Raw genomic sequence first — 13951 nt, 5'->3', positions numbered from 1 at the left:
ATATGATAATGTCTTCCTGTCCCTTCCCACTCTTGCAGCAACATCTGCTCTGTGTCCTTTCTGCATTGATTCATGGTATGTGTCTTCCCTGAGGGACCATAAAAGACCAGACACACCATCACATCACATCAGGGTGGCAGCATAAAGTCTACAAGAACACACTGACCACTGCTTCATATCTTACACAGAAAGAAACCTCCTAAGTTCACCACTGTTGGGCCACTGTAATGGCTCAGTAGGTGAAGGTGCTTGCTGCCAAGCCTGATGACTTGAGTTCGATCCCCAGGACCTATATGGTGGAAAGGAGAGAACCAACTCCCACAAGCTTCACACATGCATTGTGGCACACAGCCTCTATACATACACACAACCAACCAGCCAATTAATCAACAGATGTCAAAGAGTGAGATTCAAGCTCATCTTGGGGTAGGTGAGACCTGGCCACCAACCAGCCTAGCCAAAACACAGTGTCCAGGTTCAGTGGGAGAGCCTGCTCAAATGGGTAAGGTGGGAGGGTGACAGAGGAAGACATCCAATGTCCTTCTCTAGGGATGAGTGCATGAGCACACCACACACAGACACACATACACACACACACATACCACACCACACACCACAGCACACACACATATATACACGATACCACACAACATATACATACACACACACATACCACACACACACACACCACACACGCATACATACACATACACACACACACCACATACACATGCCACACACATACACCACACACACATACATGTACACATACCACACACACACACACCACATACTATACACACATACATACACACATACTACACATACACACACCACACACACACACACATACCATATACACATACCACACATACACGCACCACATACACACACACCATACACGTACATATACACACATACACACACACATACATACACACATACCACACACCACATACACACATACCACACACCACATACACACATACCACACACCACATACACACACACCATACACACACACACACACACACACACCCCACACACAGAAAGAGAGAGAGAAGGAAGAAAAGAAGAAAAAACCTCTCCTTAGATATTCCTGTTCTTCCATCAAGGCAACTGACTTTCCTTAATTTTGTATAAAGTATAAAGTATTTAGAAAATTCTGATAATATTATTGATCTATGATTTACCTCCTAAGCAGGTTGCCAAGTTCGCTCGTGCTCCATTCAACAGACATCCCACTCCCTTCTATGAAGAACCATTGCATCATTGCTGGCTCCCAGTCTCTACACTGCTCAGTTGCCATGGGTATAGTCTCTATCTATGACCAAGCTCAGGTTCAGAGCTTTGAAGGCGTCAAAGGCTATCGCTAGCTTGGCAGTCACCAGCGTCCCAGTGCTGTGGACTCCAGGAGAGCAGAGCTGGGCCTGGCAAGGGCTGCGGTTCTCAGCAGAAGGAAGGGCACAGTTCAGTATTGCCAGCTATGGACTCTGAGGCACTCTCCTCAGAATTCTCCTCAGAAACAGCCAGGTCTTGGTTTATGGCAAAAATAATTTATGCCAGGATGAGTCAGTGTGCAACAGTTTAACTTTGTAAAAGTTTGCTTGTTTGTTTTGTTTCAGACACAGTGTTTTTCTGTGTAGCCCTGGCTGTCCTGGAACTCACTCTATAGACCAGGCTGGCCTCGAACTCACAGAGAGCTGAGTGCCTTTGCCTTCCAAGTGCTGGCATTAAAGGTATGTGCCACCACCACAGGCTGTTTTTAAGATTGTTTTAGGATTAAGCACTGAAGGGATGAAGGAGTAGAGACAGAAACAGGGAAGAGAGGGATAGAAGTGAAGAAGAAAATGGAAGATAAGAACCAAAAAGACAGCTCAGGTGCTACAGAGATGCATCAAAGCTTAAGAGACCTTGCTGCTCTTCCAGAGGATCTCAGTTCAGTTCCCAGCATTCACATCAAACATCTCACAACTTCCTGTAATGTCAGAGCCAGGGGATCCAGCGCCTTCTTCTGGTCTCTACTGGTACCTGCACTCACATGCACATGCTCACATATAGACACACTGCACAAAAACTTATATTAAAAATAATAAATGAGGGCTGGAGAAATGACTCAGCAGTTAAGAGCACTGACTGCTCTTCCAAAGGTCCTGAGTTCAAATCCCAGCAACCACATGGTGGCTCACAACCATCCATAATGAGATCGGATGCCCTCTTCTGGTGTGTCTGAAAAACAGCTACAGAGTACTTACATATAATAAATAAATACACCTTAAAAAAATAAACACAACAGCCGGCGGTGGTGGCACATGCCTTTAATCCCAGCACTTGGGAGGCAGAAGCAGGTGGATTTCTGAGTTCAAGGTTAGCCTGGTCTACAGAGTGAGTTCCAGGACAGCCAGGGCTACTCAGAGAAACCCTGTCTCGAAAAACCAAAATAAATAAATAAATACATAAACAAATAAACAAACATGAGGGCTGGAGAGATAGCTCATCAGTTAAGAGCACTGACTGTTATTGTGAAGGTCCTGAGTTCAAATCCCAGCAACCACATGGTAGCTCACAACCATCCATAATGAGATCTGACGCCCTCTTCTGGGGTGTCTGAAGTCAGCTACAGTGTACTTACATCTAATAAATAAATCTTTAAAAAAATAAACATGAAATATTTTTAAGAGGAAAGGATTATAGTACATACTCAAGAGGGAGTGCAAGCTAAGCATATCTCTCTCTCTCTCTCTCTCTCTCTCTCTTTCTCTCTCTCTCTCCCTCTGTGTGTGTGTGTGTGTGTGTGTGTGTATGTATGTGATATTTTGCAGCTTTTGAGTGAACACAGTTACCTTGCTCAAAGGATTTAAGGTTTAGGTGAAAATATTTTGGCATACCTATTTTCATTGTAACAGCTTTAACATATGACATTATAAGGTTGTTTCTGAAGTGTATTGCTCAGGTTTACAAACTTAGATAAAAACATGGATCAAAAAAGGCCAAAGGAATCCTTCTACAATGTGTGTGTGCTCGCGCGAGTGTGTGTGCACATGAGCAGGTGTGCTGTTTGTGCTATGTGACTCTAGGTGCATGCTTACCATGGCATGCACTCGAGGGTCAGTGGGCAGCTCTGTAGAGTCATTTCTCCCTCCCACCTTTGCCTTCTGGGCTCTCACTCAGGTTGCCAAGCACTTTACCAGCTGAGCCTTCTGGCCAGGCCCTTTCCTGCCCTTTGATCTTCTCAGGGTGAGGTGAATAGAGAAGACCACACATTGAATTCTATGCCAGGCCTGCTGTGCAGAGACCACCACCTTTTTCCCAATGGTAATTATACCTGCCCCCTAAACATTTGAGAGAAAGTCCTGCATCAGTGACATCCACAGACCTGTCCTCACACTGAAAGTCCCCACCCAGGAGAATGAGCAACTGGAGGGCTAGGTGCTTGGGGTCGGCTGAGTTTGGGGGGTAAGAGCCTCTTGAGTCTGGATAGAGTGGAAGGGGGGACCTAATGGAGGGAGATGTGGAGAAGAAATGAAGCAAACCTTACCCAGTGGGCATTGGCACTGCCAGGTGTGGGTTTCATTTATGTATGGCTAGGAGCTCAGGGTCCTGTGTGCAGGGTTGCTAGACTCTTGAGCAAAGGTGCCTACTTGTGGGGTGTGGTGGGGGATGGGGAGATGCTGCCCCATTCTTGGCTCTCTCCTGCCTTCTTTCTCCCAGTCCTCAGCACCAAGCAAGCTCTCAGAGAAGTTGCTGATTCACCCTTGCATGCTGGCCATCTGCGGATACTTGGACCTGCACAGGTTGCTGTCCCGGCCCACTCTTCATGGACTTGTCCAAGTCACTTAAGGACAATAAGCAGGTTTGTTTGAAGTGTTCCCATGCACCACTTCTAGATCCTCTCCCCACAGGCTCCCTAGACCGTATTATCATCTCATCCCAGTAACCATAGGACGGGACTGCCTACTGTGCACCCATTTTGTAGATAAGGAAACTGAGGCTTGGAGAAGTAGCACAGCTCTCCACGGGAGAGCTAATAAACAGATACCTGGAATCCAAGCCACAGCCCACTCTAATCCAAAGCTCCTGCACTTCTGTTGCTACCCCCCACTGTAGACAGGGGGAAGTGCCAACGTTTGTCAAGGAACCGCTAACATTTGTGTGTGCGAAAAAGATAACTGGTGGTATGTAAATCCATTTCCGGTACTACCAACTCAAACAACGTCCATGAAGAGAGAGGAAGGAAGGAAGGAAGGAAGGAAGGGAGGAAGGAAGGGAGGAAGGAAGGACCCTGCTTCCCTCCAGCTGAGATGGTTTTAATGGCTAGGTTAGGACAGGAAGGAAATGACGCCAAATCACTGAAAACAGAGACGTTTCCCAGGGTTTGCATACCTTCTAACTTGGCACGCTGGCATGGTTGCCCAAGTTCTGAACTTTCAGCCTGATCCCTTCTCTCGGTTTTAAAAAACAAGCCATTAAATATTCTGAGGGTTCTGAATCCTTTGAGCTTTGACCTCAGGTGTCACACAGACCCACCCAGAATCCTCCTCCCTGGGACTGGTGTGTCTATAACCATCCACTGACGTGGCACCCGCCCTGGGACCCACTCTAGATCTGTGTTGACAGTGAGTGAAGTCGTTAAAGGAAACTGTCTCACTAGGGACACTGTCTCACCGGTCCACCATGGGACTCTCCAGCTCAGTCGTAAACGCCATATCCTCCAGGCTCCAGCCCTGGGGGACTCTGCTGCCAAGTCCTGGGCGGCATCCCGCCAGCCTGGGAGCCAGCCTCCAGGTCTCCGTCTAGCGCAGGGACACACCCATGGGGAGGAGCCACCTCTCCTGGCCAGTGCAGGCAGACGGCCAGCACCGGTTTCCTCTCCTCTGCAGCGGCCAGCTCACCCTCCTCGGACCGACATGGCCCAGGAACGCCCCTCCTGTGCCGTGGAGCCCGAGCACGTCCAGCGGCTGCTGCTGTCCTCTCGTGAAGCCAAGAAGTCAGCCTACTGCCCCTACAGCCGCTTCCCTGTGGGGGCTGCCCTGCTCACCGGGGACGGGAGGATCTTCTCTGGTAAGGGCTGGCGCCGGAGTCCCCTCTGGGGCAGCTTAGATGGGGCCCAGGTACAGGTGGAGAGGAGAAACAGTGTGGTCCTCTTCTCACTGCTCCTCTCCTGCCCGGGCTGTGGGCTCACTCAACTGCTTCTCTACACAGTGGCTCTCTGTTCTTAGACGTCCCGAGCGGGGAAGGGAATCTGCACTGAGGCTAGAGGGGGAAGCCAAAATGAAGACCACCCGAGACCCGCGGGCAGGAGACTCGGCTTACTTACTGAATGTCCTGTGTGCCCAGTATTCACCTGCCCATCAGTAGTATTCACCTGCCCATCAGTTAGTTCTTTCTCTGACCTTCTGACCTAGATTAGACCCATTTTAAGATAAAGAAGTTGAGGCCAGAGACAAGCCCTAAGTTACAGGAGGCACTGGTGATGGGACCCCGGGCTGGAGCTCCCCAAGCCCCACCTTTCTGCCCTCTGGGATGCTGAGGCTGGCTGGTGAGGAATGGCATTAGGAAGACAGAGCTTTGTGTTTGTTTGTTTGTTTGTTTGTTTTTGGAGGAGAGGACCCAGGCACCGTCTGGGAATCCAGCAGTCTGTACTGAGTTAACAAGGATCTGCCCTGAGCTCATGTTTATAAACGCTGAAGTAGGCCAGAATGGGCTGCAGCTATGGTGTGGTGCTTGCTCACATACACAAGGCTCTGGGTTTATGGAAGCAAGAGGAGAGGGAAAAGAATAGGGAAGGAGGGAAAGAATAGGGAAGGAGGGAGAGATAGAGAAGGGGAGGGAAGGAAGGAGGAGGGAGGGAGGGAGGAAGGAGGGAAGGAGGGAGGGGAGGAAGGAGAGAGGGAGAAAGGAGGGAAGGGGAAGGAGAGAGGGAAGGAGGGAGAGATAGAGAAGGGGGAGGGAAGGAAGGAGGAGGGAGGGAGAGAGGAAGGAGGGAAGGAGGGAGGGGAGGAAGGAGAGAGGGAGAAAGGAGGGAAGGGGAAGGAGAGAGGGAAGGAGGGAGAGATAGAGAAGGGGGAGGGAAGGAAGGAGGAGGGAGAGAGGGAGGAAGGAGGAAGGGGAGGAGGGAGAGAGGGAGGAGGGAGAGAGGCAGGGAGGGGAGAGGGAGGGAGGGAACCAGGGAGCTTGGTAAACTTAAGGACATGCTCAGTTGGGACATGGTGTGGACAGGTGACAACTACAGTGTCCTTTTGTATGCCATGTTGACTGATCCTCTGTGGGCTTCAGGAATCACCCAGGTGTGTGACAAAACTTTTCCTGGGGAGATGCACCACACGTCTTTTCACCCCAGATAAGGAGCCCACAACAGACCGAAGTACGAACACCTCCAAAGTCCAACTTGGTGAACCAGCTGGATACACCTACAGGAGTATGGGTGAGGGGTTACTTAGAGGAGCAGAAAGGACTCAAAACCAACCCAGCTGTATCACCAAGGTCCACCTCAGCCTGGGGGACAGCTCGCAAAGCTGCGAACCTGGAACTCACTGCACAGTCTGCAGGCAGTTCAAGAGGCTGGAGAGGGTCCTTTCCAGAGGGCTTGGTTGTTGTAGCACTCTATCAGGCAGCGTGGCTGGTCTGGGTCTTTACTGCAGCTCAGCTGCCTTCATCTGAGAGAGACTCTGAGCTTTTAGGTTTACTCTGGCGGGGGGGGGGGGTCCAGTGAATCTAGTCAGTTTCAGGGACTTCCTGAAGCTATTTCAAGTTATCTCTAGATGAGGTTTGTGGAGTATATGAGTAAGTGGCTTGGGCCAGGACTGTGGAAATAGGAAGAAGAGGAAAGAGTGATGGAATGATCTGTCAGTCAGTAAAGTGCTGATCTCCAGACCCAGCAGAAATAGGCATGATGCATTCTCTTAAAATCCCAGTGCTGGGTAGATGGAGCGAGATGATTTCTTAGGGCTCACTGGCCAGATAGCCTAGCCTAATTGGTAAGCTCCAGGCCAGTGAGAGACTGTCTCAAAAAACAAGATGGATGGATGGAGCCTGAGGAATGATACCTGAAGTTGACCCAGTCTGACTTCCATATGCATGTACACACACACAGATGCGTGTGCACACACACACATGAGGAGGAGGAGAAGGAGGAGGAGGAGGAAAGAGGAGGAGGTATGAAGGTGTTAGAGACAACCCGTAGGATGAAAGGAGGGACCAAGAGCAAAGTCAGGAGGTTCAGAAGAATGAGATGCACTCTGTAACCTTTGTAGATCTCTCTTAATCCCATAGCCAGTGCTGGAGGGAGGCAGATGAGCATTGTGTGCGTTTGTCAGGAAGCTTTCTCTCAGCAGCGATAAAACCTCCAGGGTAGCTCCACTTTCAGGGCGGGCTGGCCCAGGAGCTCAGGGGCCACAGCAGGTTTGTTTGTTTGTTAAAGCAAGGTTTCTGCTTGTAGTCCTGGTTGTTCTGGAATAATAGACCAGCCTGGCTTCAAACTCAGATTTCCGACTGCCTCTGCCTCCCGAGTGCTCCGATTAAAGGCGCGCACTGCCATGCACCTGACTAAGTACCTATCATTACAATGTTTTCTTTTTTATGGTTTCTGTTTTTCAAGACAGGGTATCTCCATCTAGTCCTGGCTGTCCTAGAACTTGCTCTGTAAACCAGAAAACTCAATGAGATCCGCTTGCCTATGCCTCCCAAGTGCTGGGATTAAAGGTGTGTGTCACCACACCCAGTATACCACGTACCACTGTCATGGTAGCTCTGCTTGCTTTCTGTTACCTGGCAGGTTAGTCTTCTCTACCCACTGGGGAACAGGTTCGGCTCTTCATTCTTTTTTTTTTTTTTTAAATAATTTCAGAGGCTAATTTTTCACATTTAAACATTTAATCCTTCAGGATAACTCTCATTTTTAAAAAGATGCATTACTTTATGAATGTGAGTACACTATCTTTCAGACACACTAGAAGAGGGCCTCAGACCCCCATTACAAATGGTTGGGAGCCACCATGTGGTTGCTGAGAGTTGAACTCAGAACCTTTGATAGAGCAGTCAGTGCTCTTAACCAGTGAGCCATCTCTCCAGACACTTGGCTCTTCATTCTTACTGCCTTTCCATTCCCTACTTTAGATCTCCTTCCAAACCCAACCTCTTTGGGCAGATCCTTGCTTCATCGTGGATGTGCAGAACTGTTAGCACTGAGCGGAGGGGTCCTTTTGTCTGCTTGGGATGGAAATCTCAAATAGACAAGGAGGGATATGCCGGCCAATCTGGGCCTCCCTCAACCTGCGGGAGAAACGGGGGTCCTAGTCAGGTCGACAAGGCGTAGGCGAAGAAATGACGGCAGAGACAACACATGAAGTATAAGATCTAAATGTATTTCTTAAAAATGGCATCAGACTTTTACAGTCATTGCAAAAGAGAGATGGTAAATCTGGCAGCTCAATAGTTGAGGTACATCTGAGGCTATCTCAAACATACTGGGTCTAAAGCAGCAGCTATCTCCTCTGGACTGGTACTGCATCCCCCGGGCCCAAGCGCTCTGGGCCCAGGGAAATACGAATCGCATGAATCTGAGTCCTAGTGCGAGTCCAAGTGCTAGTCCAAGTCCTTCTTCTACTCTCAGTCCTCGTGCTAGTGAAAAGCAGGTTTAAGTAGCATACAGTAAGCAGGGCAAATGTCAAGAATCACGTAGGCAGATGGGGGTTACAGCAGGAGACACAAGACTGAAGTCACGTATGAAAGTGACACCCACACCAAGGTCAGCAGGGTCTGGTAGCTAGGTGTGAAGCAGGAGGAGGAGGAGTGGAGCCCTCCCTGTTGAGGTATTTTGATATTCCTAGGCTAATTCTCTGGTTCTACTGGAAGCAATGACCAGGAGATTTCAATCTAGCGTTTCCTGTTAATTCTCTGGTTCTAGCCCGGGGCAGGCAGTGGGGAGTTCCGACCTGACCTAACACTTCTAGCTAATGTCCTTGAGTGGAAGTCCTTCGATTACTCTCTAGTATGTATTAGACTAGGATAGTTGGAAACATTGTGTCGGCCAGGAGACAATGTCCAATCTTAACCATTTACGAGTCATTTCTTGGGGTACCTTTATGCCTAATTATGGCCGTGTTGATGACTGGAAAGATTAATCTGGAACACGTCTGAGTTAGGGGATACCGCGACTGTCTGAATATCCAGGAGGCACAGAACCCCTTTTGGGGACTTATTGCCTCTTATCCTTTATCAGGATTTTATCCCTGATATTTTGGATGTGACTGGAGTAGAAGAGTGTGAGTAGCAGGGATAGGCTTTGATCTTGAGAGTTCTGGGCCCTCTAGTGCCCAAAGCTTGTGTCGTGGACAGGCTGACCCACCAGCTTAGTGCTTCAAGTCCTGAGGTACTTGTGGTGCCACATCCTAGAAGTTAGAGACCCAGAGATTCAGAGGCTCACAGTGGAGGCTTATTATGGCTCTGGGCTTTGGTGGCCAGTGGCCAGTGGCCTAGCTAGTACTCAGGAGCTAGTGACTGCCTTGGCTTGTGACAGCAGTCACTGTAATCAGCTGTCATCAAGCGCCAGCTGCCATTATGGCTCCCAAGCCTTGGGCGTCCACACTGTTGGCCTTTTAAGGCTTGTCAGCCACCTGGAACTCTGATGCCTGAGGCAGGCAGCGCTCCATCCCTGGCTTTCTACAAGCTTCTACTCTCTGAAACTCATTTTATTTGGTTTTAGTTTTCGAGACAGAGTCTCTCTGTGTAGCCCTGGCTGTCCTGGAACTCCCTCTGTAGACCAGGCTGGCCTCAAACTCACAGAGATGACCCCGCCTCTGCCTCCCACACCCAACATCTCTCTGAAACTCTCTAGCCATGGTTTTTGGTTTTGTTTTTTGTTTTTTTTTTTTTGTCTCCTCTTTGCATTCATTACATGCTCCACCCACAATGGCAAGAGTCTCTACCCACCTTAAACACTACAAGCAGGCAAAAAACAAAACAAAACAAAACCAAGACCCCTCAATAGACTTTCTTTGACAGAGCCCTGAGCAAGTTGCTAATTTCATGGGTGTGGCATGCAAACTGAAACATACCGACATTAACCACTTCAGGTTTTATGAAGACAGATCTCAGCCTTCCCATCTGTCAATCACAAGCCTTCCTAGTCACTAAGGGAGTGTCCCTCTTTGGGACTTGAGCCTCTGAAAGGTCCAGACCAGCAGTGAGTGGCTCAAGTTACTGGATGGGGTTCAAGTGGCAGGTGTGGCCAACCTTTCCACAACACAAACAAATATGGTCATCTACATAGCAAAACACATACAAATCTCTCTCTCTCTCTCTCTCTCTTTCTCTCTCTCTCTCTCTCTCTCTCTCTCTTTCTCTCTCTCTCTTTCCTCTCCCTACCTACCTCTGCCTCCTAAGTGCTGACATTATAGGCATGTACTACCACCACCCTGCAAAAAAAGAGAAAATCTCATTTTTTTAAAGATTTATTTTTAATTGTGTGTATTTGTCTATTTGTCTGTCTGTCTGTGTGTCTACATGTTTGTGTGTGGGCATGAACACATGACTGCAAGTGCCCAACAAAGTCAGAAGGCATCAGATCCCCTGGACCTGGGGTTCCAGGCTGAGGGAGCTGCCTGATGTGTGTGCTGGGAACCGAACCATGGTTCTCTTCAAGGTTAGCACACAGCTACTGAGCCCCCCAAATCTCATAATGCTTAAAAGGCTACAGTTTTGTGTTGGGCTGCCATTGTAGTTGTCCTTGAGTGGAGGCTGGATCTGTCTGAAAGTTCACTGAGACATGTCTTTCCTGGAGTAAAAGTTTCTAGCTGTGAGCCGGAACAGGAGCTGGAGCAAGAGTCAGGCCTTCAGTAGGTGTGGTTAGGCTAGGCTGTGCCTCTCCAGGGCAGGTTTCTCTGAGGGGTCACTTACTCAAGACTGCTGCCAAGAAGGGAAGGCCTGCTGAGTGGTGGGTATCATTCACAGAAAAAAAACAAAAACATCAAAACAGCTTTCCAGGGCTGGAGAGATGGCTCAGTGGTTAAGAGCACTCACTGGCTGCTCTTCCAGAGGTCCTGGGTTCAATTCCCAGCAACCACATGGTGGCTCACAACCATCTGTAATGGGATCTGATGCCCTCTTCTGGCATATAAGTCATATATGTATATATAGGTCATATACATAAAATAAATAAGACTTTTAAAAAAATAGGTTTCCAGAAGAGACCCAACATCTTAATACAAAACTAACAATCTCAGCGGTTTAAAAAAAAAAGTGTGTAAGCCGGGCAGTGGTGGCACAGGCCTTTAATCCCAGCACTTGGGAGGTGGAGGCAGGTAGATTTCTGAGTTCGAGGCCAGCATGGTCTACAGAGTGAATTCCAGGACAGCCAGGGCTACACAGAGAAACCCTGTCTTGAAAAACCACAAAAAAAAAAAAAAGAAAGAAAAGAAAAGAAAGAAAGAAAGGAAGGAAGAAAGAAAGAAAGAGAAAAGAAAAAAGTATGTAGCTGTAGCCTAGTGGCACAGGCCTTCAATTTCAGCACTCAGAGGCAGAGGCAGGCAGATCTCTCTAGCCAGGGCTACACAGAGAAATCCTTTGTGTGAGTTGTGTGTGTGGACGTTTATAAACCTGATCATGTACATGTGGAGGCCTGAGGCAGACATCAGGCGCCCTCCTCCCTCCCTGTCCCCTTAATAATTGGGGGGAGAGTCACTCAATTGAACCCAGACTCACCACATTCTAAATCTAGCTAGTTTGCTGTGGAGAGCCTATGTCTGCCTCCTGAGTGAGTGCTGGGTTACAGATAGCAACCCTCCCCCCCAGCATTTACACTGGTGCTGGGAATCCAAATTCTATTCCTCAAGCTTGCACTAATACTTTATATACCTAACTATCTCCTAGACATTAACAGTATTTGGCCTCTGCCCCATTGGCCTAGGCAGAGTTGGGCTCCTCTAACTGTCTCTGATAAGACTGACTTTGCTCAGAGGTGAGCAAACAGAAGACATTAGCAGAAATCTTGGATCTCCTTCTGATATTGGAGGTAGGGCCAGGTGCATAAAAGCAGGGCCCGTTCAGTCAGCTTGGCGGGGGAGGGGTAGGGGGGAGGGTCCCCAGGCAACTTGAGGGAACTGGAGCATCACGGGCTGAGTAGAGAGGGCATGGTCCACTTTAGACACTGAGTTTGTAATTTAACAGCAAGGTGTGCCTGCTCAGCTCTGTGATATTCTCCCAATCAACAAAATCTCTGGCTCCCAGCAGCTTCCCTTTGCACAAGCAGCAGGCAATCCCATGCCATTCAAAAGTAAGCCTTGCTGTGAGCAACCTCAGAGAAAAATGAGCACTCTCTTTGTTACTCTCTACCCTGCCTTGAGGGCCTCACAGATGGGTCACCTGGGCTGGTAATTGAGAACTACAATAATGTTGCTGTGATTCACAAACTGGCAGCCTTCTGCAGTTCCAGGTAAGGAGAGAGAGAGATGGGGGAGGGGGCGGGGGATGAGGGAGAAGAGGAAGAGAGCTGGGGCAGGATGGACACAGGGGTCCACACAGGACAGGAGTGAGAAACTGACAGGCCAGGGAGATAGAACCCATCCTTGCCTCACGGGGAAGATGCTCCCCCACTGTCATAGGAGGCCAGGTAAAAAGGGAAGCAGAGGGGACCACTAGGAGCCCTGGGCATACTTCAGGAGTATCTCTGTCCTCTGCTCTAAGAGAGCAGATCAACGCAGCATAAGAAAGGATCTTGGGGGCTGGAGAGATGGCTCAGTGGGTAAGAGCACCGACTGCTCTTCCAAAGGTCCTGAGTTCAAATCCCAGCAACCACATGGTGGCTCACAATCATCCGTAATGAGATCAGGCTCCCTCTTCTGGTGTGTCTGAAGACAGCTACATTGTACTTACATATAATAATAAATAAATCTTCAAAAAAAAAAAAGGATCTTGGGACAACGCTTGTGGTTCCTACCAATTCTGCAGCCACCACCTAAGGCACTGGGTCTCGGCCTTCCTAACGCTGCGACCCTTTAATATGGTTCCTCATGCTGCAGTGACCCCAACCATAAAATTACCTTTGTTTCTTACATTCAGTTCCCGGCACTCACAGAAAAAGGCCAGGCCCAGTGGTGCATGTCTGAAACCCCAGTGCTGGGGACAGAGGCAGGTGGATCCCTGGAGGTCCGCTGACCAGCAGCCTGGGTAGCCAAGCGAGCTCCAGGTTCAGTGACAGACCCTGCTTCAAAAAGTAAGGCAGGATCAGGTGCGGTGGGATGGTGAGGCAGGATTGTGAGTTACCGGCAAGCTAGGAGAGTCTACCTCAACAGGGGGAAACCCGGGGACTTTAAGCTCCTGGAGAGGGGTTTCAAGAGAAACTCTCCAGTGAGTGGGCTAGGCTGTGCCTCTGGTCCCAGCTAGTTGGGAAACCAAGGCAGGAACTTAAATATGGGTCTAGATGTTTAAGACTAACCTGAGCATCGTAACAAAGCTGGAAGACAAGATGGGAGAGGGAAGGAAAGGAGAGAGGGGTCGAGGGGGTGGGGACTGTCCCTTTTACCTCTGAGATCCCTTTGGAAAGAGAATACACGTAGTTGCCCTCTACCTCTGACTTCTTCTCGGGGGCAAGTCTCCCTATTAGGAGCCTCTTTGCTTGCTGGTGTGGTGGTAGCGTCCCACCCTGGCATAAATCTGCTTAAAATAAATGCCATAGAAAATTAACACAGTCCTTTAGATGGAGCAGACCAGCAGGTGCATCCCTGGATCCCTGGGCTCCTCCCTCCTGTAAGAGGGAGTCGTAAGGGTACCATGCTGCCTGGCTCATGAAAGGATTCACTGACATGGAGAAGGAAGGCAGGGTGCTCTGGAGTGGCCTGGTGGGCACATGCCCAGTTACTGAGGCCATGGTATACTAACCGTCTCATCTCAGATATGTGTGTGTAAAAAATATATGTATGTATGTATATATATATATATATGTATATATATATAT

General features: G+C 48.9%; 1 protein-coding gene across 1 annotated transcript in view; it reads left to right on the top strand.

Moving 5' to 3' along the window:
• Window positions 1–4856: 4856 nt before the first annotated feature.
• Window positions 4857–13951, top strand: part of Cda (cytidine deaminase) — a 27260-nt gene continuing 18165 nt past the window's right edge. The window contains exon 1 of the mRNA XM_031376938.1: window positions 4857–5061. Within this exon, the coding sequence (XP_031232798.1) occupies window positions 4908–5061 (154 nt within the window). The 5' untranslated portion in view covers window positions 4857–4907. The remainder of the gene's footprint in view (window positions 5062–13951) is intronic.

The sequence above is a fragment of the Mastomys coucha genome, unplaced genomic scaffold (assembly GCF_008632895.1).
Source record: "Mastomys coucha isolate ucsf_1 unplaced genomic scaffold, UCSF_Mcou_1 pScaffold18, whole genome shotgun sequence".
Taxonomy (NCBI): Eukaryota; Metazoa; Chordata; class Mammalia; order Rodentia; family Muridae; genus Mastomys; species Mastomys coucha.
Note: the sequence above shows the minus strand (reverse complement) of the source record. Positions and strands in the feature narration are given on the sequence as shown.